A 27,176-nucleotide genomic window follows, 5' to 3' on the forward strand; every position below is an offset into this window, starting at 1 on the left:
AATTCAGAAATCGTTTTTATACCAAACTTTAATCATTTTCCTAAAAACATACAGTGCATATACAAAACAAGTGATATCCAATATCATCAACATAATCATTATTATTCCAGATATTTTCATGCACCAAACAATAACTTAATAACAGAATCGAAAAGCACACAGTCAAGGACTTGGCACTCGATTTTTGTGCTCAAAACAACACAAGTCCATCTCGGGTGTCATTATGGTTATTTATTCTGTTTTGAAATAATTTAGTCAAAAACCGAAAAGCAGACTATGAATCTAAATACAACAATCTTGCTGCAGTTGATTTTTACATTTTGAAAGCAAAAGAAATATACCACGAATAACCCATCAAAACAAACGCAAGATCCTCGCTAGTGGACGCCCAACAGCTGCTTCTCCTCCTTGGCTCCATCCAGGCTGCCCCCCAGACTCTAGTTGGCCTCCATCTCAATGTCCAGGTTCCTCTCATCTTGCTTCAAGGCATCGTCCACCGTGGGCCACCTGGGCTCGGAAAGCCCGACTGGGCCCCTGACGGCGTTGATGGGAAACCTCCGCCTGGATTTGGCCTTGCATCGCTTGCACAGCAGGTAGAAGACCTCGATCACGTTGAGCACCAGGGACACGCAACCCACGACCAGCATGAAGATGATGAAGATGGTCTTCTCGGTGGGCCGCGACATGTAGCACTCGACGGTGAACGGGCACGGCTTCTTGGCGCACGGGAACATGGGTACCATGACGAAGCCGTACAAGTAGTACTGACCGACGATGAAGGCGGCCTCGATGATGATCTTGAAAACCAGCTGGGTCAAGTAGCTCCCCAGGAGGTTCCCCTTGATGGTCACGTTGCCCTTGTCGTCAGTGTACTTGGGCGACTTGAGGTGGAGAGTCCCGCCGGGGCTGGCCTGTTTCGCACGCAGCTTGTTCTCCTGGTGGATGATGTGCATGGCGTGGCCCAGGTAGACCAGCGTAGGCGTCGACACAAAGATGATCTGAAGCACCCAGAAGCGGATGTGCGAGATGGGGAAGACCCAGTCGTAGCAGACGTTCTCGCAACCGGGCTGCTGCGTGTTGCAGATGAAGTCGGACTGCTCGTCACCCCATACGCTCTCCGCGCCGGCGCCCAGGACCATGATGCGGAACAGGAACAGAACCGTCATCCAGATCTTTCCGATGACGGTCGAGTGCGACTGCACTTTGTCCAATAGGCTTGACAAGAAACCCCAGTCTCCCATCTTTGGCGATGATGTTTACTTGCTGATCTGGATTCAAAAAATATTCCACAAAAAACACGGTTGTACATCGATTAATCGATAACTCATCGATCAGCCTTTTGTACCATGTGTGCACTTGTTTCAAAATGTTGAAATAAAAAAAAAGTCAAAGTCAAAGTCAGCTTTATTGTCAATTTCTCCACATGCCAAAGACACACAAAGAAACCGAAATTTCGTTCCCCCCTGTCCCACGGTGACAAGACATGGCTCACAACAGACAAACAAGTAACAAGTATAACAAAAGCGTGCTGAACAAATAATGAATAAATAACACAAAAATAAATAAATAAATAAGAGGAGCAGAAAAAAAAAAGGAGCAAGTGCGCGTACAGCAGACATTCCCGAAAATAGCGCAACAGTGCCACACGCTACGCAGAAGGGGGTAGCGAGTTCAGGGCCCTAACAGCCTGGGGAAAGAAGCTGTTGGCAAGTCTGGTGGTGCGGGAGCGCAGTCTCCTGTACCTCTTCCCAGAGGGCAGAAGGTCAAACAAAGAGTGAGCCGGGTGACTCACATCTCTGGCAATCGAGGTTGCCTTGCGGGCGAGATGGGAGGTGTAAATGTCCTTCAGGGAGGGGAGCGAAGCACCAATAATCTTACCAGCCGTATTCACTATGCGCTGCAGGGCCTTCAAGTTCTGTTCAGTGCAGTTACCACCCCAGACAGCGATGTAACTGGTGATGACGCTCTCAATAGTGCCACGGTAGAATGTAAATCAGAAATCAGAAAACCTTTATTGTCATTCTACATAGTACAATGAAATTGGAGACCTCCATCCAGTGCATGAGGTAGACACAAGTAGGTAAGTAATCGATTAGTAGAAAAGTAGATGAATGTAGACAGGAAGCTCAGCGCCGCCTGTACTTCCTGAGGCTCAGGACTGCCTGAGGAGCACAGGAAGTACAGGCAACCTCGATTGCCAGAGATGTGAGTCACCCGGCTCTGAGTTGCTGAGTATTTTGTCACATCAAATCAATGAATTTAATTTCAATTCATTGTTTAATCCAATATTTAAAACGACCTTGAATCATGATTTTATTTTAAACGTGGCATGAACAAAGTTTGCCCACCTGCCGCAACAGCGTACGTGTGTGAAGGGAACAAGAGCAGCTGTGTGAGCTGCATGAAATTGAGGTGTAAACACAAAAAAAAAAAAAACCTGACGCAGCATTCGTCAAAACTTCAACAGTATTAAATCACTCTGCTGACTAATTTATTTATTTTTTTCATCTATAAATGAACATTTTTGTTGTCATCTTACCTGATGAGCGAGGCCGAGTGGACCGTCCGCGGCAGAGGTTGAGCGATGACTGAGCTGAACCTTGGAGTGGGGTAGAGGCTGAGGAAGCTCAAGTACAAATTCTTCAGCGCAGTACTCGAGTATTTATCAAAATACCTATTGTATGTACTGCTGCTCAAAAATAGATTTTGACTTTCTTACTGAAATGTATTTCAGATTCTGTCCTTCTTTTCCTGTTCAGCCAAAGACTTAAGTGAGTACTTCTCCCTCTACCAGCGTATTCTATTCTTATGATTTACACAAGTTTTTTTTGGTACTACTTCTAGTTGAATACAGAGTACTCAAGTATGGTGCTCCACGATGATTGGTTGGCCGCTGTTTCTCACTTTGGACTGGCAATGAAAGGGGGCGGGCCACACAGTAATGAATGACAGGAAAGAGCACAGCCACACCACTATCCACAATCTAATCATGTTGGGGGAAAAAAAAACAGGTATTGCGCAAAAATGCTTTGAAACAAATCTGTTTATCATTCCTGAATGTGGAAAAAAATTCTACCAGTTAGTGGAAAAATCATTTTTAAAAAAATGTAAAAGCTGACAGGATGCTAAACTATGATGCTAAACGTTTTCCATTTGAACTATATTGAATTAGAAACTTTATTGATAAAACAAGCAAATCACAATGCCAAAGATCAACACAAAACAATTTTGTCAATGAAATGTAAACACCCCTCGCCCGTAACACTTTTCCCTGATGATTTTTATGATTATGATTTTATATTTTCCAGTGAACACACACAGCTCAAATATGCACTTCCTCCACGTTGCCTTTCCCCGTCATCTCCAGGTCAATGTTGATTCCGTTCTGTGTGATGCCGTCGTCCCTCAGCATGTACGCCTTCTCCTGAGAGCCGGTTGGCACCGGGGTGACGGGCGTGACTGTATAGTCCCGCCGCCGGGTCACGCACTCCTTGGCCGCCTTAACGCACAAGTAGAACAGCTCAACCAAGCACAGGGCGAGCGAAAGCAGCGCGGCCCCCAGCATGAACCAGATGATGACGGTCTTCTCGGTGGGCCGGGACAGGAAGCAGTCCACCCGGTGGGGGCACGGCGAACTCATGCACACGTAGCGAGATTCCAGCGTCAAGCCGTACAGGTAATATTGGCCCACCACGAATACGATCTCCACGGCGATCTTGGCCACTAGGTGGACGACGTAGGCGCGGAGGAGGCATCCGCGGATGCTCACCTTAGAAAGATAATTAGATATTATCTCGATTTGCTTTTGATACATACAACGTTTCAGCGATACATTCAAATGTAACGATTCATTTGAGTTTGTTGAATCAAAACCGGTCGTCCCATTCAAATTGGTTGTTCCTCAAAGCCTCGTTGTGTACCTTTCCAGTACTCTTGAGGTATTTTGGGATCTTGAAACTCCGCTGAAGGAACAACAAGGCCTGGTCGTCGAGCTCCGCGTACTTCCGCATGCGCTCCTTCAGCTGTGCAAACGGGGAAGGTCATGCTGAGAAGCTGACGGAGGATGTCACTTTCCGTTTCTCGTATTATATCGTACCTTCTTCTCAACGTGAATGACGTGCAGGACGTATCCCAGGTAGAGCAGCTTAGGTGTTGCCACGGCGATGATCTGCAGGGCCCAAAAGCGCACGTGCGAAATGGGGAAGGCGCTGTCGTAGCACACGTTCTCGCAGCCCGGCTGTTCCGTGTTGCACACAAAGTCCGACTGCTCATCGCCCCACACCTGCGAGCCCGGGACACCCGTGTCCCTCATTTTAATGAACATCTCCAAGATGTTAACCCAGATATGTACATAAGTCACATTTGTGGAAGTGTTAAAAAGCACCGGAGACAAATATTTGCTCAAAAAGTTAAACTTGTTTTCTCTTTTTAGCGCAACATTAAATGTCAAGTCCAGTCGAGTGAGCTGACCCTGTCGGCGCCCGTGCTCAGGACCAGGATGCGGAAAACGAAGAGAACCGTGAGCCAGACTTTTCCGATGACGGTGGAGTGAGTCTGCACTTTGTCCAACAGACGACCCAGAAGATCCCATTCGCCCATCTTCGCTTGTCACGTTTCCTAAATGTAAAACAGTCAAGTCCAAAATTATTTGTTTATTAGCTGAATTTGAACAGTGGCACAGATCTTAGAAGGTCACAGAAAGGAAAAAAAATGTCTGACTGGAGTCACAGCTGGGGAGGATGTGTAAATCCATCCTTGAAACACACACACACATACACACACACTTTATCTGCCTGTGAGCCAGAACTTAACCTTGGATGATAGCGAGTGATGGACACACACACACACGAAGAACAAAAAAATCACCTAAGAGACAAGTTTTACCATTACACAAGTATCAATTAACTTTTAAGTAATTTAAAGAATTTGATTTTAAAAAAATGGTCGTATAACAATCAATAAAATCACAGAGTTAATTCTGAAAACCAAATTAATTTTGCATATTTTTGAAAGCATTGTCAAGTCCCTCGAAAGGCGGGATTAAAATCAAAGCTATTATGCTTATTAGCGCCTCGAGTGGGACAAAATATTAGGAACAGATCTCATTATGAGACATTTGTACTCACGTCAACAATGTCAATCAAAAGAAAATGATCTTTGGCATAATTATGGGCTCTAGCGCCTATGTTGATCTGCAAAAAAAGTCATTCGATAGTGTACCTAATGAAGTGTCTGCGCAGGTCCACGTACCAACGATGAAAAAGATGAGGAACGCCGGCAGCTCGGTGGGAGAAAGTGAGCGCGGTGTCGTCTTGTCGCTTTGCTCGGCTGCTGAATTATCAGGAAGGTCCCGTCCTACGCATCACAACAAACCTTTGAACGGAGGATACCTGGAAACTGCCTTGTTTGGTCTGCCTCGAGTGACCCCGATGCAAGCGGACCCTAAGATACTTGTGAGTACTGTCGTGTTTTCTGTATATGTTTCTGCGCCGTTTGAAAGTTTAACATAACGGTGACATCGCTGCCCCTTTTACGTAAGCCCATCTTTGACGTTTCATAATACACATTGGGGCAAAAAAAATAAAAAATGCATTTTGTCAGCCATCGATTGTGCAAGTTCTCTTAAAATGATGGCAGATGTATGTAATTTCCCATCATAGATACTCTCGCTCTTAAGCAAGACGTTACTTAACATGGTTTCACTTCTGATAAAAACACGTGAAAGAGGAACTTTTTTTATTATTTTTTTTAATAATTTATTCAATTTGCTCGGTCAGCACAAACAATCCAAGGGGGTTGATGGCACGGTCAACGCGTTGGTTCTAGCTAGCGGAAATTATTCTGGAGAATGAATAAAGTGATAATACAATTTGTGAGGAGCCGCTTTTAACCGATGAACACCCGCCAGCCCGAAACCCAAAGACACTCCGGGATGCACCTCATCAGTCCGTACTGGGGAAAAAAAACACAATCAATGTTCAGATCGCAAACACGACACTGATGTGTGACGATCTTGGGTCCCCACCAGCAGTGTGTGCGGCCAATAGCCGGTGGTCCGGTTGGACACGCCGAGGGTGGAGATGGCGTGGCGAACGTAAACCTGCGGCGTGGGCGTCAACCAGCCTTCAGTGAATGACCCCGGGCGCTGCTTACTGGAGGCCAACTGTCCGTTAAACACGCTTTTATTGTATTTTCAAATTCATCACATGGTTTTGGAAATCTGGACACATATGACCGACCCTAAATGGAAGCAGACTTTGAGCAAAGATCCCTCTTGCGCCATACTCAAGGTGGAGAGCTCGAGAGAAATGATCCAAGTAGCCCTGGAAAGCAAATTTTCATGTTAATTAAGTATTCTATTATTTGTTCAAAATGTTTCTTCTTACCGTGACGGCGCTGAGCATCACTCTCCCAGGCATCGGCCTGCCGCAAGCGCCGGACGAGATGTTGACTATTGCCCCTCGGCCGCGCTCTAGCATGCCCGGCAGCACCAAGCTGGTCAGCAGTGTGGCGCCTACAACATTATTGGCCGTCACCTCCATCAGCCTCTGGTCCGGTATTTCCACCAGCTCCCGTGGAGACGCGCACGACTCGTCCACACAGTTGACAAGGAGACCCACATCTTTGCCCCTCACTGCTTCCTTGACCATCTTGCCGGCCGCCTCATCCCAACCCAGGTCGGCAGGGACCAGGATGGTTTCCATGCCGTGGCTTTGGGAGAGATTGGCAGCAAAGTTGGTGATGCTGGAGCGGCTGTTCGTGATGAAGATGATGCTGAGGCCGTGTCTTGCTAGCTCCTCGGCGTAGGCCTGCGCCACTGGTTCTGATGCGCCTGACGGGAGACATATGGCTGACATATTTGTTTACATTCGCCACACCATCTTCACCCTTCGGCGTGTCATATGGTGTTCCAGTTTTTTGGCCCCTGCTTTTATACATGCATTATACCTGGCTGTACCTACTTTCATTGCTCTGTGGAATTGTCTTTGCTATTTCTTACCATACACCACAGCCCAGTCTCCATATCTTTCCCTCAGCTTCCTGCTGGGGATCATCCTGGGCAGGAAATGCACCCTGACCAGAACGTAGCAGTCCTTGAGCAGGATGACAGCCTTGCTGGCCGCGTACAGAGCGCCCACCACGGCGAGCATCTCTAGGTAACCGCTGCATGTCTGGGCAATTTCCCTGTAAAGCAAATTAAAGCTGTCCACTGCCGCCATGCTGCTCCTCAAATGTAATTGCGGCAAACGCGAGTTAGTTTAGACACGAGCAACCTTGTATTTTTCCGACGAAATGTTAAATGAGTGCTAGGGCATGCTAATCAAATGTTGCTACATAATATATGAATTAGAACATGTTTGAAAGTAAGTTGTGGAGCCGATTAATTCTGCAGGGATTTGCCTTAAACGCAACCCGGAAGAAGGAGCAAAACAATGAGTCACGTGATGTTATGCCGGAAGCACGAATGATGCATTCAAATGCTTATGAGAGAAACCGTAATTCGTATTTTATTTTCCCGGAGCGGCGTTTTCTGTCCTTATAACGACTTTTAAATATAAAAACGACACGTACTTGATTCTTAATTTCTTTTACTTTTATTTCTTTGTTTTTTTTTTTACCAATATTTTTCCACTTGAGATACATGAGGATGGTTTGAACGCAGCATGATGGTTGTTATGCTATCCCACAATACACCGCGGTTTGGTGGCGGTTTCCATAGAGACGCGGATGGCGGCTGGCTGACAACGTTAGCGACTTGAAGAGAATCTGTCAAAGGGACGCAAGGTGCGTTTAGACTCGGCGGACTTCTAGCCTGACTTCCTCGTTATTTTTTGCCTCTTGAAGTTAATGTTTATCTACGTAAGAAGCAGCGTTGTCTAATCCAGGCGCAGAGAGTAAAAAACAATTTGGCATTAGCTAAAGGTGGCTTGTAAACAAGTTCACTAGAGGTTTTAGTTACTTGTTTATCTGCTGGCTGATTAGAAGAACGTGTGGCTGGAGCTTAACTGTGGCAGGCTTTCTGGACCTGGATTTGCCACCTCTGCACAGGAATATGGAAAGTAGTTTGAGCAATCTCTTTTGCAACAGAGATGTCTTGCGATGATGAGGAGCAGCTGTCCGCTCTACTCAAGCAGTTTCTGAGAAGCATCGACGAGCAACTCAGTAACGCTCCTTCGCCTCAAAGCGCCGAGGACATTCTTCTTCACCTGGAGGAGACAGACAAGAACTTCCACAAGTGAGCTCAGAGCTGTCTAGCGGTGGACTTCTATTCTGATAGTCAAGGGTTCTCTTGAATCACCTTTGACTGTTGTCTTCCCCAGCTATGATTTTGTCAAAACACTACGTCAGCGCCTGGAGACCTCCCTGGGGTGCGTGGTGGACGAAGAGATCAGAAAGCTGCCCCGGGACGACGAACAACACGCTGTGGGCTCAGGTCACGACGTCCTCATCCACGCGGCTGCCGGCCGAAGCCGAGCGTCGCTGCAGTGAGTCCAACCCGGGCTGTACTCACCTGTGGCAGGAAACTGCTAACCTTGACACGTGTCATCACCAGGTACCAAAACTTGACGCAGAGCTTGAGAGCCACCATGACTGCGGCCGTGGACGGCTTAGTCAGAAGATTTGACGAGGACCAGCTAAGGAAGGAAGAGGAGATGCAACACGGTCGCTACTCTGACGAATGCTCTGACAGCGGCGACTCCTTCAATCAGGTTATTGCAAATAGACAGACTTGTTTGTGTTGTAAAAATGTAAAGTCGATTTATGATTCCATCTATTTCCCCAGTGTTACACCTTCATTCAGCAGGAGCAGCTGCAGGCTTTGGCTGAGAAATTGGAGTCAGGTCAACCCAAAGAGGTGAAGGAGATGCACTCTATTTTTTTTTGTATTTGAGTTATTTCATATTTCATTTTTGTTCAGGTCCGCAGGGAGGCCCTGCAGGTGCTCCGTTGCGCGCCGCCATCCGATGTGCTGAGCTGCGACGGCTGGGCCCGCCTACGCCAGAACCTGTGTGCCGCGCTGAGCGAGCCCGACGCTGAGCTCAGTGTACGCCACCGCCTACTTTTTTTTTCCCAAAACATTCATTTTTAATCTGGCACCTTGTTGCTTCAGGACCACATTCTTCAGTTCTTCGCTAAGAGCTTCTCCTCGTCGCCCCTGAACGTCACCCGGGAGATCTACACCAGCCTCGGTAGGCTTGAGGTTTTTCACCCCACCCCAAAGTACCCTGCCGCCAATTGCAAGTTAATAATTTTTGTTTCAATGTCTTCCATTCAGCCAAAAGCACGGAGTACACTTTTTCGTCTCTCAAGTTGAGCTTTCCGAGCGGTGCGGCCGGCTTGGACATCAGCAGACCCCAAATCGGCACTCTCCTCAAGCAGGTACGCTCATAATAGAAATCTGTCATCTTCAAATGTCATTTGCAGGCAAAATAAAAACAAAAAGTGGTCAAATATGTTTTACTCAGATGCGTCTGATGAACGACTTTCAAAAGGAGGTGACCTCTTTCTGGATCCGCCACCCGGAAAAGTGAGTGCTTCCCCACCGCTTTTTTTTTTTTTTTATGGAGATCATCCAACACTCCTCTCGCTCTTCTTCAGGTACATGGAAGAAATCATCGAGAGCACCTTCTCCCTGCTGTCCCTCAGTGGCGACTCGACGGAGAAAGTCTTGGAGCCTTCTCACCTGCTGGCACTGCTGGACGTCCGAGCCACTTGGTTCACAAAATGGATGGTGCGTGTCGCCGCTCGACATTGCGTGCGTATGTTACATTTTTTAAGTGCTTCGTTTTGTTTCTCAGCACGGCTCCTACAGCCGAACGGTGGTTCTCCGTCTCCTACAGAGCAAACACAAGTGTCTGGTGAGTGAATCGTCATTTTGATCTGCTGTAGTATTATTGTGAAATTTGAACAAGTCAGCCGGCGTCATGGAACGCAGCACTTTGGTGGTCCCACCGAGCGAGTTTGTCATTCGAGAAGTGATTCCTTAATCCTCCCGCTCGCCGCCGGCCTTTTAAAGGGGATTATTGCCGAGGCCCTCGCTTTACTGCCTCTAAATTAACTGTCAGTAAAATGGCGACATAATCCCGCTATGGAGTGGCACTGTAAAAAAAAAAATGTGAACAGAAAAATAAGTGACAGTAGGTGTTTATTAAGACACATCCATTATAATTTCTTTTGTCAGATGGAAGCCGCTGTGCAGCAGTGCGTCCTTTACCAGGAATGCTGCCAGCGTTCTCCACATCTCCACCCTGAGGAGCGGCAGAGCTCAGGTGAGTGCAAAAAATGAGTGATTAGCGTGGGCGACACCGATGTCATCTCTTCATTGTGTCGTAGGTTCAGACGTGAGCGGCGTCTATAGCGGCAAGGAGCTGCAGTACGCCGTGGTCGTTCATTCGCTGTGCGTCTTGGGCAAAATCCTCCTCCACGCCAACGGGAGGAAGCTCTTTCCTATCAAAGTGGCTGCACGCGAAGGTCAACCCTTCACAATACACACCTCGTTTACATAATCAGTAATAAATATTACGTGATTGCAGACGACTCATTGTCTGCACTCGTGGCTTTATTGAGGCTGTTAAGGTTGCCTCACCGTATCGAGGCGGGGACTTGAGATTGATTATTTTTTATTGATTCCAGAGGTGGCGACTGTTAACACAGTATTTCTCACCTCTGACTCATCTGATAATAACAATTATTGATTAAAAATATTGCCCGATTAGCAATCCGTTGGTTGTGTAACAGGTCGACTTCATTTGACTCCTTCAGGCAAAGTACAACGTAATTAATCATACTGAACATTTCTGACATGATCATTTCCTCTTTATAGATCCACTCAGTGTGACGGACTTGGTGGTGGTTCTCATAAACATCATGCTCCAACATCCGCAGCCATTTTGCAACGACAGCCAACACGCAGGTGGCCACACACACACACGCCTTTAGCTTGAAATGACAAAGTCAGATTATTGCAAGCAATCAGCCAGTAAGGGAACACCGAGGTCCTTCCCAACATTCCTCAGCGCTATCTTTTATCTGGTAACCTTGTCCTCAGGCCTTCTCAGCTGTCATATTCCTAGGTGATGTTTATATTGTGACATGGGATGGTAAAGTGACAACGCGGCGGGGCGGAATAGGCAAACACGATGTAAATACTTATGGTGCAATAAAAAAATAAATAAATTGGAATTAAATTAGATTGGAATAGGAACAATTGGTTTTACTTATCAGATGCGCTGTGCCCGAGCGGCCTGGTGATGGCGACGCTGACCGCTATGTGTGAGAGGACCGAGTGCGCTGACCAGTGTCTCCACCAGACGCCGGTCATTCAGACTCTCATGGCACCCGTCATCCAGGCGCTCAATGGAGGCCAAGTATGTTAGCATACCTGTTAGCATTTGAGTCATAATACAATGGCAATTATTTGTGTTTATTCTTTGCAGAGTAAATTAAAGTGTCCCGCAGCCACCCTGCCTCAGGTGGCGGACGTCCTGGCACGGATGGTCAACACAGACCGAGGGTTAGCTCTTTTCTTGTATGACAAGAATCTGCTTGTGGGCCACAGTGAGAGGTGAGTCCTCAATGTAACCGTTTTTCATTACAGCACTTGTTTGTTAAAGTTTTTCACTCCTAATTTAGTGATCCCAAAACTCCTCATCGAGACCGTTCATTTGATATCTTACTCAATATGTTTTTGTACGAGTAGTCTTAATGACCTCGGATCATCCTGCTTGCTGAAACGCACAAACGCTTGCTCTCGGGAGTGATTTCCATCCTCTTTGTCAGCCTCATGAATTTTACACGAGTAGATATCGCGTGATGCAGCAGAACGCCATTAATAAAACAGCAAATTGACTCTGAAATCATTTCCCGGTTCCACTCGCAGAAGCACGACCGCTCACGCGCTGCTTCGCTTCACCCTGACGCTGCTGGAACGGGAGCTCTCGGCGTCGGGCCTGGACGAAGCCCACTCGCTTCGTGCTCTGTGCGGGGCCTTCGTCTTCCTGTGCGGGAGGATGTGCAACTCTTGCGAGGGCCTGCAGGTCCTGCGAGCGTACGGCCTGCACAAAGCAGCCGCCGCCGCCTGGAGAAAGGTCCGACCGACACTTATGTCGTAAAATCATCAGGACACTGACAATATAATCCACCCTTATCACCTTTCTTGTATTTTGATTTCCAGAGCAGTTCCTTGTCTGAAAGGATTCCGACCCCAGTGCCTGGAAAGAACCCTGCAACATCCACGCAGGAATTGCAGCACATGTAAGAAAGCACGTCCCTCGAAAATATTGCTCTTAAATTCCACTTTATCATCTTTTATATTGGCAGACTTTGTTTTTTAATACAGCTCATTAATTGCATTTGCTAGACCTAATATTTGGACAGATGAGCTTCCGTTGACATTTAAAGGCAATCTTGTTGATGATTTATGCTTGCCCGATGGTAATAAAATCACCTGACACATCTGTGCTGACAGTATAACAGGTGAACTGTGCCATTGCTCGACAAGCGTGGCGCTTTATTGCATGTATAAATTTGCTCAAGTGGACTCGGGCTCTGCTAATATATATTATTTCCATCCATACAGGCTGATGTGGGAGGAGACATTGCTGGACAGCCTGCTCAACTTTGCGGCCACCCCCAAGGGCGTGCTGCTGCTTCAGCAGAGCGGCGCCATGCGGGAGTGCGTCTCCTACATGTTCTCTCGCTTTAGCAAAAAATTGCAGGTGAACGTCAAGACGTCAGCAATATCTGGGAATTTATTTTGGAATAAAAAAAAAAAGTATTCCAGACATGTAGACATGGCTAGAAATATCATGAAGAAAACCAAAGTAAATTAGTAACTAGATAAGGTTCCTGAATCAAATGTCATTATTAATATTATTTATTTTGTGCTAGTGTCCTCTTCAGTATTCACAGTGTGTCACCGGCTATGCTAATTCGAATCACACCTTTCGCGCATCGCCTCACCCCCCCCACACCCACCGCTTGCACTTAATTTAGCGCCATTGTTTACTCACGCTTGTAATTGCTTCCCGTGTTTGCTTTGCACTTTAATTAAGGAGCGTGATTATTTTGAACTAATGAAGGCCCAACATCCACACTTGAAATCCAGCATATAATTGGATTTCAAAAACGCTCCACTGACAAATTTTCTCTCAGGTATGTTTTCAAACACGTTTCATTTGCCGATTTCTCACTATTTATTTATTTTATTTTTTTCAGGTGAGCCGTTGTGAGAAGTTTGGTTATGGTGTCATAGTAACGCAGTTGGCGGCCACGGCGGCGGGCGCGATGGCTCTGCAGCACTCAGGTACAACTACACACTGCAGCTGGTTGGCATCAAGGTTGTTGTTCCACTTCAATCCTGTAGGTGGCAGTAATATAAAAATACTTAAGATTGCAAAACAATAGACAGCACCGATTTAATTCTTGTGCCAGGCTTTGTGCGGGCCCTGGTTCTGGATCTGTGGTCGGCGCTGGAGTGCGGGAGCGAGGATGCCAGGGCGGTCCGACCCAAACCCACGCCCATGGAACCCATCGACAGGAGCTGCCTCAAGGTACTAACAACCACTGCGGCTAGAAATGGTCTTTGTGATTTGGTCCGGCGTTTTGTGCGAAACTGGGTCGCCTTGTGTGTATTTCCAGTCCTTCCTGTCGCTGGTCAACTTGCTGTCGTCCTCTCAGTCCGTGTGGCAGCTGCTTTCTGGACAACCTTTGGCCGACAAGAAAGAATACACACTGAGGGAAGTGCCAAGCTCGGTGCCTGTGAGTGAGCCAACACAAACACACATGTGCTACTTTGGCGCCATCTTGTGGCATTTGTTTGGCATGGAACTATGTTAAAGTGATTTGCGGTACTTTACTCTGACAGAAGTATTGCCGCTAAATATTGCTTAGTGCAGTTTAGCTCTATTTAACGTTGAAGTACTACCACTTCTTTTTATCTTTAATGGGCAATGCCTTTTAATTTAATCCTCTCTCTATTTCCCACACACACACACATATATATCCAGTCATTAAAGTTGCCTACAATTCCTCTTTCATCCATTTGAGGGCATGTTTGCTCCAATGACGACGACTGGAATTGCAAGCTTGGCTTTTGTCTTCAACACACAGGGCTCTTCCACCTTAAAATGTAGTAAGCGTGTGATGTTCACAGCCTCCCACTGTGCTTCACAGGACTTGATTGACAGGCTGATTGCCGTGAATTCCGCCACCAAGATCCGTTCCCTTTTCCACTACGAGCATTCGCACACGTTCGGCCTGAGGTGAGAGCCAAGCATCGCAGTCACCGGAACAACAAAAACGAGAGCAGCCCATGGCTGTTAACATTCCACCTTTTCCCAAAGTCCCGCCAGATTTTCTGATGTCTCACGTCACTTTTAATCCTTGGATTTTTTAAAGCGCATTTTGTCTGCTATCTTTTTAATACGCCGGCGTTGCGTTGAAACATCCCATAAAAGTAAACCTCTCGACGAAGATGAAGAGCCCAAATGTCTTCTCCGTTTGCTGCCATGGCAACCGGCGCTCGCCCGGGCCTGCATCGATTGCTACGCCCTCCCCGCTGGTGATGGATTAATGCACGCGAGTGTGCGTGTGCACTGGCGCGGAACGTAAATTTTGTCAGTTTTTTTTATTTTTTGTGTCCAATGCATGCATTAGCACTGCACATATTTGTAGGGAAGATAAAAAGCAGACTTAAAAGAAAAAGTATTATATGCTCCTCTCAATGCAATTTAAAAAAAAAAATCCCGTCCCTTGTGCACAGCTTTAAAAAAATTCACCTGCCACACTATTCCAAATGTACACAGTATATGATTTGGAAAGTGTTGGCTGACGCGGCGAGATGTCCAGCAGACTTATGAGTGAGGAGAACACGTCGGGGGTAAAGCTTATCGGACAAAGCGCTAACAGCTTTGCTTCTCCGAGCGTCGTTTTTAAACGGGGGAGAGAGGTCGTGGAGCTTGACAAGCTGGCAGCCTTTCACTTGGCCGCTGTCAAGGCGACTGAGAGCGCTTGTCAGTCAGATGTCCGTACTGCACTTGGGCAAATTTTAACAACAGTGCGCTCACAGGACACTCGATTAGGTACCTAAGCTGCTCAGATCCAACGGTGGTGCGTTATTGAAATTCCGTCTTTGCATTATAAATGAAATGTCAGCTGGTGGCAGTAAAGCGCCATTACGCCACTTCGTCAACTGCCGGTAGACGCCACAAAAGGAAAGACAATACATTAGGGACAGTCGTCTTTTGATTTTGCAGGTTACGTAGCGAGCAAATGTTCCGTGCTGCCTAGCAAACAGTACTTGCAGGGTCAGCTGAAGGACTTGGTACTCCTTAGAATTTAGATGTGATCCCTTGTATTTTTAGTGTTGAGGTTTGTAAAGTACAAAGCCCGAGCGCCCGTCGTTATTCCACAGCTTGTGTAGAGTCTCAGCAGAATGTTTAAGCCGGGCATCATTACCAGCATTTGAAAATGAACCATGAAGGCTTCTCGCGGGGATTCCCCCACTTCCAGTCACCCTCCCCCTTTTTTTTTTTTATACAAAGCTCGCTAGTGAAGCTGCCGGAGAAAATTGGCTTCGCTAATCCGCTTCTCGTAGACATTCATGACTCTCCGGAAATCGACTGGGATTGTGAATGCTAGCCAGTCTGACACTTGAGTACAGTTTGAGTGACTTTGTGCTGCTGCTTTAAGTCAGCCAACATTTTCTTTAATATCCAATATTAATTTTACCATCCATTCCTTACCCAAGTCATCTTTCCTCATTAAAATGAATGCAAATAACATGAATCCGTTCCAGCCTTCCCAAAATCCCACCCTGATTATTATTTTCAAAACTGCGGAGGATAAAGAATATATTCATGTGTGAATATTATTTGTCTGTATTTTTGTAGATTACTGAGTGTGCTGTGCTCGAGTCTGGACTCCTTTCTGCTTCTCGAGAGCCAGTACAATATCTGCAACGTGTTGCTGCAAGGCCAGAGGGACAACGTGATCGACCGGGACGGCGGCAACGAGTAAGAACTAACCCACCGTGCATATTCAGCGCAGTCACAGTGGTCTACTTTTACATTTTTACTCATGACTGTGAATATTTTTTGCGGCTACGCGAGCCCTCTTGTGTGTTTGAGTAAAAGGTTAAAGCGGCGGAGGGTTGTGGCTAACCGCCGGAGCACTTTGAGAGCAAATGCCAAAAGCTCAGCAGGCTCGCCGCTCGCCTGCTTGGGGGCTTTGTGAAACATTTGGAGGCTGCCAAGTTTGACAATTTGATGTGGGCGAGCGTTCCCGCTCCCCCGCTCACCTTCAGGGGGCTTTGCTAATGCAGCACTAAAGGTCTCCGTGTTACACAAGACACCGACTGAGTCGTCACGACAGGTGCGCGTAGACAAGCGAGAGCACCTGGAAACGTCCGAGATGGCCGCTTGGAACGGTTGAAACACGAGCAGGGCCGGGCGGGAGAAATTATTTGCCTGCCTCGGCGCAGATACGATGAAAGACGACAGGAAACCAGAATGTTCCGAGACCATCTGTCACGCGCGTGTAAATGACCTCAAAGGCACGACTCGTGTCAGCGCGTCGGGCGACACGGCGGCTCGTTCATTTCTCCGCATCATCATCATCGTCCAATTGTGGCTGCCACAATAACATCCTGCGAGGCGCGTTTCATTTGAATGCACTTCTTTGAGCGACTCGCCGTTGTGAGCGGAACGCATCGTCTCCTCCTCATTGCCAATTTTCGAGTCTAAATTGCTCCTGAGGTTGGAACCAAAGCAGTTAGCGTTCACTCTTAAAAGGCGCTCATGTCGGAGAATTCACAAATCCGACGAGAGGCGTTAACGGCGAGCTTCCCTCGCGTCGCGATAATGTACTGCGCCGACTCTCGTTTATGGTTTTCATTCTCTGTTTCTGTAATTGGACTTTTCACAGGGCACCTTTTTAAAAAAACAAAAACAAAAGAAATCTCGGAATGGCCTATAAAAGCACCAGAGAATTGATTAAAAATCATTCATGGAATCTTTTTATGTGAGGCCAGACCAAGCCTCACAAAAGCTGTCCTCCTCAGGAGCTTCATCTTGGACAACATATCGGTGGAGCGGAACCACGTGCTGGTTCGCGTCGCCCTCGTCGGAGGCCCGTCCGAGAGGAGACTCCCCCCGCGGGCATTGCGGCAGGTCAGCCTCACCAGCCCGAAAGGAAAATCTCCTCGCTTGTGTCGGGTATTAACGTCTTCTTTTTATCGCAGGGAACGCTTCATTGCGTGTTTTGAGACTGGCAGCCTGGCACGGTTGGGGATTGCTTATCAATTATTCAGGTCTCGTTTCAGAGAACAGAAAATGGGGTTTCATTTTAAGCGGCGGTCACAGAGAGGATGTGACACGCTCCCAACAGGAAGGAGGCCGTTTAGGGCTCTCGGCTTGATTCAAATTGTTTATGCCTCCCGTTGGAAAATTAGCTGTGATAAGTTTTTGGAATAAATGCAACATTATCAGCTGTTTTGAAAAGTGCTTCGGTCGCTCTTTGTACCCCATGCAGGGAGATGCTCCGTATCCCTGGCCCATGTTTTCATCATTCCCTCCGCCCACCTGCTACACTTTAGACCCACCGAGAAGCCAACAGAACCCGCTGGGTGAGATTCCCTTCCGTGTGTTTGGAGCGGGTGCAAGAACCAACGGGGTCCTTTCATTGAACAGAACCCGAGATGATAGACTTCCTGACGTCGACTCAAGACGGCTGGATGGAGACGTGCCGCCGGCTCTACCGCAAAATCGTGACAGCCGGCCATTTGAGCGCCACAGGTAAGCTGATGATGACTTGATGATGAAATGCCAACGAGGTGTTTCCGTGCATATAGTGGGAGCTTTCAAGAAATGGCGGTGGGTCCTTTTCAAATGTCACGCTCGCTCCCGTTAACTGCGGCCGTGACTCAGCGGCACCAAAAAAAGCAAGTCACGGCCAAAGTGGGTGTCGCCCTGGCGCCAAGTGTGCACTAAGCCCGCCCTCGTTTTACGGCGACCGTTTATTAAGGCGGCCTGACGATTTATACCCGGCGTTTCCCACCTCTGCTCTTATTTGGGCCGCCATTAACCGGCGGCTGGCGTGTCGTTGCCTTTTAACAACCCTTCATCGCAGCAAAACTGTAGCACTTAACAATAATGACAAATCAATTAAGCCCCTTTCCACCGTCAGTTTATCCCACGCTCGTTTGTTTGTTGCCACCGTGTCGCGATTAGCACTTAGCGATAACACGTGCAAATGTATAGTTGACGTATTCCCAAATAATAAATTTCGACCATTGTTAAAATGAGCTCCTGTCTCTTACATCGTGGTCTCACTGGTGTGTGTGTGTGTGCTTGCTCGTGTTTGTTTTCATTCACAGTGCTGGCTGACCTTCTGGAGAAGGTTGTGTTCCATCTGTCCAAATGTTCCACGGAGCGCTTCTTCTCCCCGCCCGAGTACAACAAAGGTCAGTGAGTGTGACGCCGGCCGGCCGGCCGCTTCTTCTCCTTCTTCTTGACAAGTCGGACGTGAGAACGGTGGCTAAAGGGCAGCGGCGAAGCAAGGCACGCCTTTTGTTCCCCAGATGCTCTTTCGCTGCCGATGCTGTTGCGCGATGACAACGTACGTGGCTTTCGGGTAAAAAAGAGAACTCGTCGCTGAGAGCTGGAGCGGAAAATACACTGGCACCGGAGGAGAAATGCAAACACTCTGACTGTAATTGAAAATGCACATTTACAAAACTAGCACGCGAAACGAGCAAAATCTTTTTTCTTGCCTTGGAATTTTTTTTAAACCAGTGTGGGCTGTCAGCGGCTTACTGTTTACTAGCCGGCGGTAAAACAACCTACCGATGATGATGATGATGCAGCGCTAATTAGTGGATCTCCCAGCTCAAACCTGCGCGCCTACATTCCCAACGGCGTCCGTGCGCTAATTACGCATTTTTCAAGTCATCCCCACAATTTTCACAAATTAAATTCACAATATCAAGCACCTGAGGACATCTTTTCACAGCGGCTCAAATGGGTCTTCCTTGGACACTTCATTAGGTACGCCTGCACCGTCTAATGCCAGCCGGTTCGACAATCGGGCTTTCAAGATGATTAAATCGCAATTGAGATCCGAGTAAATATGGAATATTAACCGTCCACATGAATCTAAAGTCAAAACATCAATAAATAACAATGCGGTCCGTTTTAATTGCGAACCTCGGGAAGTCGCCGTCTCAGGAAATAATAAACGAGCACATCCGCCGCTGTGTGACCTATCGGAATATTGACACCTTTGCTAATTGATGAAGTCGTCCGCCACCCATCTAATCAAGGAATGACGACGACTACGTGACGTTCTTACCGACCCTCTACTATTCTTATCACGAAAAAATGATCAAGAGACATTTTTAACTCGGTTTAATGCATCCTTGCATATTATAGAAGACGGAAATAACTGCTCCTATCTTAAGGCATTGATGTATAAGCTTTGGACACTTGTGCTTAAGGCGCACGCTTAAAAATACACACTCGGGTCTTTTTCTTATAATTCTTATAATCAATCCCTGCAAATAACAGCTTAGGCGCGTCGGAAACGAACGGGCTGTTTGTGTGTGTGTCTGTGTGTGTGTGTTGTGTGTGTGTCTTGGCTATAAGCCCAGTGCCTCAGCCCTTCTCGAGTGCTCTCATTGTGTGCCGAGAGCAGACTCATTTGGCGAGCATTAACCTCTGTCACGTCAGCCCTCCTCGCCCGTCCGTGTGCTCGAAGGCGGACGGTTCTCTTTGAAAATGGGCCGGCGAACCACAGCAGGCATCTTAACAGCACGTGTTTAGAAAAATCCTGGTGTGCCATACCGACCTCCACCAGCACCTGCTAGGAGTACTCCTAGTGTATACACATTTAAGGGGTTCAAGGATTGACCCTTGAGGGACTCCACACGTCCTGGACATTCCGATTCAAAGCTTCCATCTGTAATCCCTAAAGGACCTGATGTGGTTTTATGAGCAACGCCAATCGTAATTGCCACTTGTGTTTTTGTAATTGTCGTGCAGAGCTGGAGATGAGCGCGGACGCGGTGGCGCTGTCTCCTGTGGAACTTCTCGGCATGGACGTCTGCCTTAGGTATATCGGCGCTTTTATTTTGGATTCACAAGTCATATCGACTTCCACATATTTTCGGTGTACTTTTCCAGCTCTGCCATTTTCAATTTTTTATGAGGAAAAAAAGATCTTAAATGTCAGCGACATTTGATGTTAATGATGTTTTAATAATGAGACCATCCCCAAAATGAAGGGAATAAAATGAAACCCCCTTTATTGAAGTTCCTCCACTTGATTAATACACAGCCCAATTAAAATTGAGATTCATAATTTATTCCGTATGTATCTTGTATTTATTTGTTTTTTTCTTCCAGATACGGCCTTGCCCTCAAATTGCTCAGCCAAGAAGAGGCGGCGGGCCACCTGACGCTCCTCATGAAGCACATCAAGAATTTCCTCTCCCGGCGAAGGGTTCCAATGTCCTCTCCACGGCGTATCCTTGTTTAGTGTTTCAAAACATGTTTTTGAAATTCAGGTTTAAATTTTAACATAGGCTTTTAAATGAAAGATTTGAGACGTTAAAAGTACAATTTGTACCAAGTGACGATGATTTTCCCAACAAAGCCGAAGGAAAGAGGCCATCCTATTTTTTTTTTTTTTGGATTCCCTTTGATCGAGATGAAAAATGTCGCTTTCGACGGGGGCCGTGCTTCATTTGGAATTCTGTGGCAAGTTGACAGCGCATTGTGGATTGATGAGGCAGTCAGTCACCGTCAAAGTGATGTTTAGCTGTTTGTTATTTGCCGCTCGGCTGCCCGTCGGCATCCTCGCCAAACAAATCATCACTTTTGTCCTGTTTATTATATTACTTGGCAGTCAAAAATGATCAGAAGGCAAAAAAAAAAAAATGTTGCAGTTTGCGATTCAACACAATATCGAAAAATATACATCCTTGAGTCAGGACGTCAGTCACCGATCAGAAAGAATATCCCGGCCACGATTGGTTGACGTCCACGGTGTTCCTGATGCTGTCTGGAGACTGGCGGCGCTCTCTGAGGGTGTTGCGCAATCTTTCCTCTCTGCTCACTTCTGCCCTCATTTGGCCAGCCAGCGTACACGCGTCGGTAAGTCTTCGTTTTCAGATAACAAAAAGCAGAGCTAATGTTTACCGTCCAAAAATGTACGTTTCGTTGCCGCAGGTGGACCTTCCGTCGCGAGTGGCCGAGTCGGGAATGCCGCCGCTATATTGGTGCTCGGCTCACTACGTGGAGATGCTGCTGAAGGAGCAACTTCCGCTGGTGCACGCCGCCTTCAGGATGTCGGCTTTCACTCCTTCACAGGTCACGCTCCTTTTTATGTGTCCTCACGTCCCGACAATTTAGCACCTCAGACTCCCAGAGCCGGCGACTTAACATTCAGCTCGGCTCCCCTCTCTTCAAGAACCCACCTCGGCGCCTCTCAGCCTTCAACTCGACGGCGCTTTTCAAACGCCCCCACGCACCTGAGGAGGCGTGCGTGCGTACGTGTGTGAGGAAAAGATTTGTAACCGTTAGACATACAAAATTGGAATTAGGGGAGAGCCAAGAAACCCATCAAGCTTTAAAACGGAGTTTGGATTTCAAGGTTTGAAAAGAGTGAGTAGACGTGATGTTGGCTGAATACAAATAAACAGCAAACATGCTCGTCTTCGCATCCCATAATCCCACTTTAATATTCAACACCGCCGGCCGGCCGGCCAAGCCTCCTTCCTCGCTTCTTCGCAAATGTTTCCGAGTCAGCGCAATCTCAAATTACACTCCAGATGTGTTTACCTGTGTACGCTCAACAAAGCTCCTATCTTGACACACAGATATGCATCCACTGGTTGACTCAGTGCTTCTGGAACTTTCTGGACTGGCCTGAGATCTGTCACTACGTGTGTATATGCGTCCTGATGGGAGCCGACTACCAGGTGTACGCCTGCCTGGCCGTCCTCAAGCATCTCCAGCCGCTTCTGCTTCAGCAGACGCAAGCTCGCAACATGCAGGTGTTCCTCAAGGTGAGGCGGCAGGAGCGAAAACTCGTTTCCGTTTTCGACCTGATTTTAATTTCTGTCTCGTCGCCGTCATCCGCTGCCCACTTCCTGTGAATAAACGAGCAGTTAGCCAGCCGGGCTTTATCACGGGACGCTCGCCTAATGAGCGCCGGCATCAGATACGGCTGTCGTGAAGAGTTTTACACTGTCCTTATCCTGAATTGAACCATTAACTTTTAGATATTGCGATTTTCTCTCTGCAAGCCTCATCATTTACGTCGGCGGGAACAATGTGAGGGGTGGATTTTTTACATTGACACACACACACATTCGCACTAGGCCTGTTTCACAAGGAGTAATATCTATATTTCATCCAAATTAAAAATTTAAAAGGCAGACAATGTGTTGGAGCTGTCGTAAGTCTGCGAGGAGAAAGTTAACCGCTCGACGAACCACTGCGGGGCATCCATACCGAGCTGCGGGATGCACACGCGCCGACGTGAGAAGTTCGTGTACAGCTTTGGGAAAGTGTGTACACAGCTGTGCGGTGTGTGCTCCCGAGCTGTGGGACGTACGTGTACCAGTGTGGGAACAAAATCATAGCAGTGAGTGGAGTTCAAAATTCTGCATTTCCGTGGATATAAAAAGTCCACACACCCCTAATGATTTTAAAAATTGGGATTTTTCAAGCCATGTTAGAACCTAGAGTGTTAACAGTTACCATGTTAAATTGTAATCAAAGCAATATTTTATTTACTTTGTCTTGGCAGGAGGAACCCATCCAGGGCTTCAGGTTCTGTGACTACCTCGATTTCATGCAGCTCCTTGAAAGACGCTACCGGAACGTCGTGCTTAGCGACATGAAAAGCATCCGCAACCCAGACCTGTAAATGCGGAATGCATAATGCTAACGCGTGTAGCATTTAGCTCAACATGTCTGCTGTACATACAAGCCCCAACCTTTGATGGGATGGCATCATTTCCAAGAACCCTAAAGGTAGAGTGATGTACTTTTTTTTAATGTCGCCCTTGCACTCGCGTCACATTAATGCCGGCCCACGTAAGACATGGCAGCCGCTCGTGATGAAAAATGCATGAGGGCGCTTGCATCACGCCAGTAAAGCCTCATCAGTAAGCATGCCGTCCCCTCAGCCAGATGATGTCTCTCATGCCCAAAACAGCCAGGCAGGAATCCCAAATGAGCTGGCCGCGTCGCAGCACTACTTCTACCATGATGAATGATCGTAGGGAGGAAAAAATGGTTTCGTACTAGAACTGTTTTCAGTATGTATTAACAGCAGGGGCCCCAAAGTTGAACCCTGTGGAACGCCATACGACCAATTACATCACCATCAGACCATTGTGGTGATAAAACAAAAAAAAACGGCTTTGTCACATTGAAATTGTCAATTCAAAGAAGTTTTTCTTTGTTCATTCACATTTGTTTTGTTGCTGAACAATTTGCTGCGAATAAGATGCACCCGCTGTGGTTTATTTCAACACTAATATATGCAGTGACAAATAGTTTTGCGGACAATACTGAGAGGGGAAAAAAAATAAGAAGGCTGTAATCATCTGCTGTTGAAAAATCAAAATGGAGAATGAAATGACATTTCAAATCATCCTTTTAATCATTGCTTTTAAAAGACTACACTCATTAGATGTTTAAAAAAAAAAAAAAAAGCCAGAGAGGACGACCCGCATTCTCAAGGCGTCAATCAGCATCGCAGTTGAGTGTCAACGTTCAAACACTGCCCGAGGTCTCCTCCAGGTCATCCGGTGACGTTTTCGAGCAGGCTGCGGAAGGCGAGCGAGGTGACATCCGACCCCTCCCCTTTTTTTTTCACACTTTCCCGACACTTCTCGTCACCGGCTGACGCACACCGGGGGGACGGATAACCTTTGCGAGACGACGAACGCTATTATGAGGGCAGACAGTCTCGTGTGTGTCACTGACATGGCTGACAGCGTGACTGGGTGCACTTTATAAAGTGAGCCAGTCCATCCCACCATATCAAACGACTCGATATTTGAAGTTGCAAAGCCGTTTGATATTCCAAAGATCACGCGCGCAATTTTGCATCTTAAGTCCGCAGATGGCATTTTATAGCATTAGCATTCCAAAGACCACAGACAACATTTTAGCATTAGCATGTCAAATTCATAGTCAATTTATTTTTCTTTTCGTATTACCATTCAAGAGTCCACAGGATTCCGCAAATAATATTTTTCTGCATTAGCATTCGAGATGCTTTTTTAGCATTCGGAATCGAATCGACGTTGAAATTTAACTTAATGAAATGTTGACTAGCACACACTTATTATTCCGAAACAGCTGTTAGCCATGAACACATTTGCTTTATTATCACCAACACATGTTCACGATCAACAATTGTATGCTTCTGGGCTTTAAAAATCTTTATTCGATCACAGTGACAGTTATTTATACCACCGGCTTGCGCTGCTTTTTTAGTTTGACACCAGCGCTGACATAGAGCGACGCGTTAATCCCTATTAGTGTCCAAAAGCTCGTTAGCAGCGGCGGGTGGGCCTCTTCGACCTCGATAAAGTTTACACTTTAGTGATGATGGCGCTTAATGGCGTGATTTTTTTTTTTTTAAGCGTTGTGCTGTTGTTGTTAATGACGACCCATTTCAAGGCAACCGCGGCCGAGTAATTCTCGCTAATTAGCGTGACGAGGCGGCCGGGAGGTTTCGGTGTGAAGTCGGAGAAGCTCTTATCTTTAAACCTTTTTGTATCCCGCACACGCTTGCGATGGAAAAAAAACAACAGGCCGCTTACACTTGTGTGGAGATAACGTGTTGTGTCGTTTTAGTTTCAAATGTGTAAGTTGTGCGTCTATGGTCGACAATTTACAGTATCATTGTGTCTACTCTGTACAGTTAAGGAATAAATGACCAACACAAATCATCAGTGACAGGCCTCATTGACTTGTTTATCTTCTTTTTTTTTATTCGGGTTGCTTCTCCACTTATCTGTTTTGGAAAATCTATTGTTCTCCATCCCCTCTTCCCGCTAGAGATCCTTTTTTCTTCCCCCCCTCAGCCTCATCTCCATTCGACATGCAGGCGGAACACCTCTGGGCTTTTGGGACTCCTCCATTAGCATTTCCATTTGCCGCGGTCAATATTTCCCACCGTGGAGCTTATTGTTCTGGTGCACGTGGAAATGGGATGACGCTGGAGTTGGCTGATGAAAACCGTGCGGGAAAAGGTCAGGATGTCTTTAATAAAGATGCCGGGGAATTTGCATCCACGCTCGGATGGGATTCATCAACTATGACAGAAGTTATCCACCTGCTCTCACAAAACATCTCACAGCCTTCTTGCATGGAGACAATCGTGTGTTCTCTGACACGTTCTTCCTGACTCAAGCAGCATTTGTAGTCGGATTTGTGAGGCCTGAGTCCAAATCTCCCTGTAAGCCTGTTAAAATCCTTGTTCGGCTGTCAACAAACACTGAAGATCTTCATTTTGATGAAAGAATATCGTCACTCTTTCCTTTTAGGAAAAGGTTAAAACGAGCATGCGTGGCATTGTTAGATTTACCCCAAAATAAAAAAAAAAAATAATCCGAGTTTCTACTTGTGTAACTGTAAAGATTGATTAATTGACTTTTTCTCCGCTGTGATATGAGCTCTTGTGGTCTGACCATGTGTGACCTTTTTCTGGTATGAACCTGCTCGCCGGAGAAGCCGGTTCAGGTGGCGGGTCACTGCGATCCATATCGTCTTTGTGCTCGCTTTTTTTAATCTCCGCCGACAGACGCTCTTGCGGCAGGAAGATGTCGCGGGAGGTGCGAGTGCCTGAGGCCGATAAGATATGGAGTGGGTGGCGGCCGTATCTGGCGTGTCGCTTGTTCCACTTTGGGAAAAGGTCAGCGTCAAACCAAGCGTAGTTATCTGAGCAGCAACTTAACTTCAAGACCAGAACTTGTAGCCAGGCAACAAGTAGCTCCACCCACACACCAAAACATATTTAGCCACGGGAATTGCAATATTAATGTGTAAAAAATTGAAGTGCTTAAAGTTGTATTTTGCATCAAACTATTACAACACTATATTTTCTGTCACTTAAATTTTCCACTTGAACAGATTAGATCCCCAAATAAAATTCATCTTCATCAACAACTGCCGCTGCGCCGAGGTGTTCCACAGGGCTCAATGATTTCATCTAATATCAAAATCTGTATTTGCTCATAAAAATGCTAGACTAGACTTTTATTTTTTCCCTGACATCCCTACATTTATTTTTTGTTGGTTTTCATTTTTTGACTTTTTTTCACACATGCAGGTGGGACCAAAGCAGCAAGAAGGAAAATGTCAGGACATTGTCAGCCTTTGCTTGTCATAGAATGTCAGCACTCTGGAGAACACACACGTACGTACATAGTACACACACACACACACACGCCACAAACATCCGACAGACAAGCGGGATTGATGTCGCCCTTCGAGAACGGTCCTGAGTGAAGCGTCTCCCGGTCTCTTTATAAGGTCACGTTGGAATGTCACTGATTGACTGCTGCACAAAATGGACACTCACTTTTGTGTGTCACAGATCCAAATTCAATTTGTCCCGAGACCACCAACTCAAACCACGATGCAATTTTTTCACAGATGCTACGGCTGACACTCCTGAACCTCCCTGTCGCTAACCAAAACAGCAGCACACAGCGAATCAAGTAAGTCACGTCAAGCGGGTTGTATAATAATATTTCCGGTGGGTTCTTGACATGCGGTCGCTCCGCCATGTTGTCTTTGAGACCTCATTCATATTTTATATTTCATACATATGTTTCTTGTCAAATTGGGGTCTACTGAGGTGAACTACTGTAATATTTAAAAAGTACTTTGCTGGAGCTGCGAGGACCAGCGTCATTTTCTTTTTACATATTTTTATTATTATAATTATTAGTGTCAGGGCCCTTGGAATTATTCATGGGTGCAATAAAAGTCAGTGACTTTTACTTTGCCGAAGAGAAAAAAATTGGAGCTTTGATGTAGTTCAAGAGCAGTAACGCGAATCGGAAAACATCAACATCACACGATATGTAAACCTGCGCAGCCCGAGACATTTTCGTAAGAAAACGTTGTTCCGGTTGATCCAAATAC

The 27,176-nt window shown here is 46.6% G+C and overlaps 4 protein-coding genes and 1 long non-coding RNA gene across 12 annotated transcripts in view; 2 read left to right on the plus strand and 3 right to left on the minus strand.

Annotated features, from left to right (window-relative positions):
- Nucleotides 1-10: 10 nt before the first annotated feature.
- gja13.1 (gap junction protein alpha 13.1) lies at nucleotides 11-1,241 on the minus strand. The gene has a single exon (XM_049757665.2). It carries the CDS (start codon nucleotides 1,239-1,241, stop codon nucleotides 438-440), a length of 804 nt encoding a protein of 267 aa, XP_049613622.1. The 3' UTR covers nucleotides 11-437.
- Nucleotides 1,242-2,520: 1,279 nt separating this feature from the next.
- LOC125990470 (uncharacterized) lies at nucleotides 2,521-5,869 on the plus strand. The gene is made up of 3 exons (XR_007488930.1): nucleotides 2,521-2,658; nucleotides 2,735-2,771; nucleotides 2,845-5,869. It is a non-coding gene; the product is annotated as an uncharacterized lncRNA (long non-coding RNA).
- LOC137839782 (gap junction Cx32.7 protein-like) lies at nucleotides 3,160-5,555 on the minus strand. 2 transcript variants are annotated; one of them, XM_068649274.1, is made up of 5 exons: nucleotides 5,251-5,555; nucleotides 4,471-4,617; nucleotides 4,097-4,282; nucleotides 3,921-4,022; nucleotides 3,160-3,769 (listed from the first exon to the last, which is right to left on the minus strand). In XM_068649274.1, the coding sequence occupies exons 2-5, from the start codon at nucleotides 4,597-4,599 to the stop codon at nucleotides 3,323-3,325; spliced, it is 864 nt and encodes a 287-aa protein (XP_068505375.1). In that variant the 5' UTR covers nucleotides 4,600-4,617; nucleotides 5,251-5,555; the 3' UTR covers nucleotides 3,160-3,322. The 2 variants fall into 2 exon arrangements, with proteins under 2 accessions (XP_068505375.1, XP_068505374.1); XM_068649273.1 differs by having other exon boundaries at nucleotides 5,221-5,555.
- Nucleotides 5,723-7,429, minus strand: hsdl1 (hydroxysteroid dehydrogenase like 1). Its single transcript, XM_049757655.2, has 5 exons — nucleotides 7,001-7,429; nucleotides 6,387-6,832; nucleotides 6,240-6,323; nucleotides 6,026-6,163; nucleotides 5,723-5,952 (listed from the first exon to the last, which is right to left on the minus strand). The coding sequence occupies exons 1-5, from the start codon at nucleotides 7,218-7,220 to the stop codon at nucleotides 5,887-5,889; spliced, it is 954 nt and encodes a 317-aa protein (XP_049613612.1). The 5' UTR covers nucleotides 7,221-7,429; the 3' UTR covers nucleotides 5,723-5,886.
- Nucleotides 7,430-7,456: 27 nt separating this feature from the next.
- The window catches only part of tbc1d32 (TBC1 domain family, member 32), a 34,705-nt gene continuing 14,985 nt past the window's right edge, over nucleotides 7,457-27,176 (plus strand). For 4 of the 7 annotated variants that reach the window (XR_011085999.1, XR_011085998.1, XR_007488910.2 and 1 more), the window contains exons 1-36: nucleotides 7,457-7,785; nucleotides 8,089-8,236; nucleotides 8,322-8,486; nucleotides 8,555-8,711; nucleotides 8,786-8,857; nucleotides 8,921-9,046; nucleotides 9,113-9,191; nucleotides 9,278-9,381; nucleotides 9,468-9,529; nucleotides 9,601-9,733; nucleotides 9,801-9,860; nucleotides 10,184-10,271; nucleotides 10,336-10,473; nucleotides 10,826-10,915; nucleotides 11,227-11,369; nucleotides 11,439-11,566; nucleotides 11,882-12,089; nucleotides 12,176-12,255; nucleotides 12,581-12,719; nucleotides 13,219-13,306; nucleotides 13,435-13,553; nucleotides 13,642-13,761; nucleotides 14,176-14,264; nucleotides 15,894-16,016; nucleotides 17,063-17,216; nucleotides 17,533-17,626; nucleotides 17,691-17,795; nucleotides 18,377-18,463; nucleotides 20,040-20,109; nucleotides 20,403-20,521; nucleotides 20,998-21,152; nucleotides 21,228-21,368; nucleotides 21,878-22,066; nucleotides 22,813-23,039; nucleotides 26,356-26,442; nucleotides 26,682-26,746. Coding sequence is in view for 1 of the 7 variants with exons in the window: in XM_049757546.2 (XP_049613503.1) it covers nucleotides 8,091-8,236; nucleotides 8,322-8,486; nucleotides 8,555-8,711; nucleotides 8,786-8,857; nucleotides 8,921-9,046; nucleotides 9,113-9,191; nucleotides 9,278-9,381; nucleotides 9,468-9,529; nucleotides 9,601-9,733; nucleotides 9,801-9,860; nucleotides 10,184-10,271; nucleotides 10,336-10,473; nucleotides 10,826-10,915; nucleotides 11,227-11,369; nucleotides 11,439-11,566; nucleotides 11,882-12,089; nucleotides 12,176-12,255; nucleotides 12,581-12,719; nucleotides 13,219-13,306; nucleotides 13,435-13,553; nucleotides 13,642-13,761; nucleotides 14,176-14,264; nucleotides 15,894-16,016; nucleotides 17,063-17,216; nucleotides 17,533-17,626; nucleotides 17,691-17,795; nucleotides 18,377-18,463; nucleotides 20,040-20,109; nucleotides 20,403-20,521; nucleotides 20,998-21,152; nucleotides 21,228-21,368; nucleotides 21,878-22,066; nucleotides 22,813-22,932 (3,891 nt within the window). In the remaining 6 variants the exon portion in view is untranslated. The other 3 variants (XR_011086000.1, XR_007488913.2, XM_049757546.2) reach the window with 3 other exon arrangements.

Source organism: Syngnathus scovelli, chromosome 20 (assembly GCF_024217435.2).
Source record: "Syngnathus scovelli strain Florida chromosome 20, RoL_Ssco_1.2, whole genome shotgun sequence".
Classification (NCBI taxonomy): domain Eukaryota; kingdom Metazoa; phylum Chordata; class Actinopteri; order Syngnathiformes; family Syngnathidae; genus Syngnathus; species Syngnathus scovelli.

Coding starts and splice junctions, on each gene's coding strand:
- gja13.1 (XM_049757665.2), bottom strand. CDS start 1,241: ATGGGAGACTGGGGTTTCTTGTCAAGCCTATTGGACAAAGTGCAGTCG.
- LOC137839782 (XM_068649274.1), bottom strand. CDS start 4,599: ATGGGCGAATGGGATCTTCTGGGTCGTCTGTTGGACAAAGTGCAGACT. Junction 4,283..4,470: donor TGAGCACGGGCGCCGACAGG/GTCAGCTCACTC, acceptor CCGGGCTCGCAG/GTGTGGGGCGATGAGCAGTC. Junction 4,023..4,096: donor TCATTCACGTTGAGAAGAAG/GTACGATATAAT, acceptor CCGTTTGCACAG/CTGAAGGAGCGCATGCGGAA.
- hsdl1 (XM_049757655.2), bottom strand. CDS start 7,220: ATGGCGGCAGTGGACAGCTTTAATTTGCTTTACAGGGAAATTGCCCAG. Junction 6,164..6,239: donor AAAGTCTGCTTCCATTTAGG/GTCGGTCATATG, acceptor TTTAACGGACAG/TTGGCCTCCAGTAAGCAGCG. Junction 5,953..6,025: donor ATTGGCCGCACACACTGCTG/GTGGGGACCCAA, acceptor TTTTTTCCCCAG/TACGGACTGATGAGGTGCAT.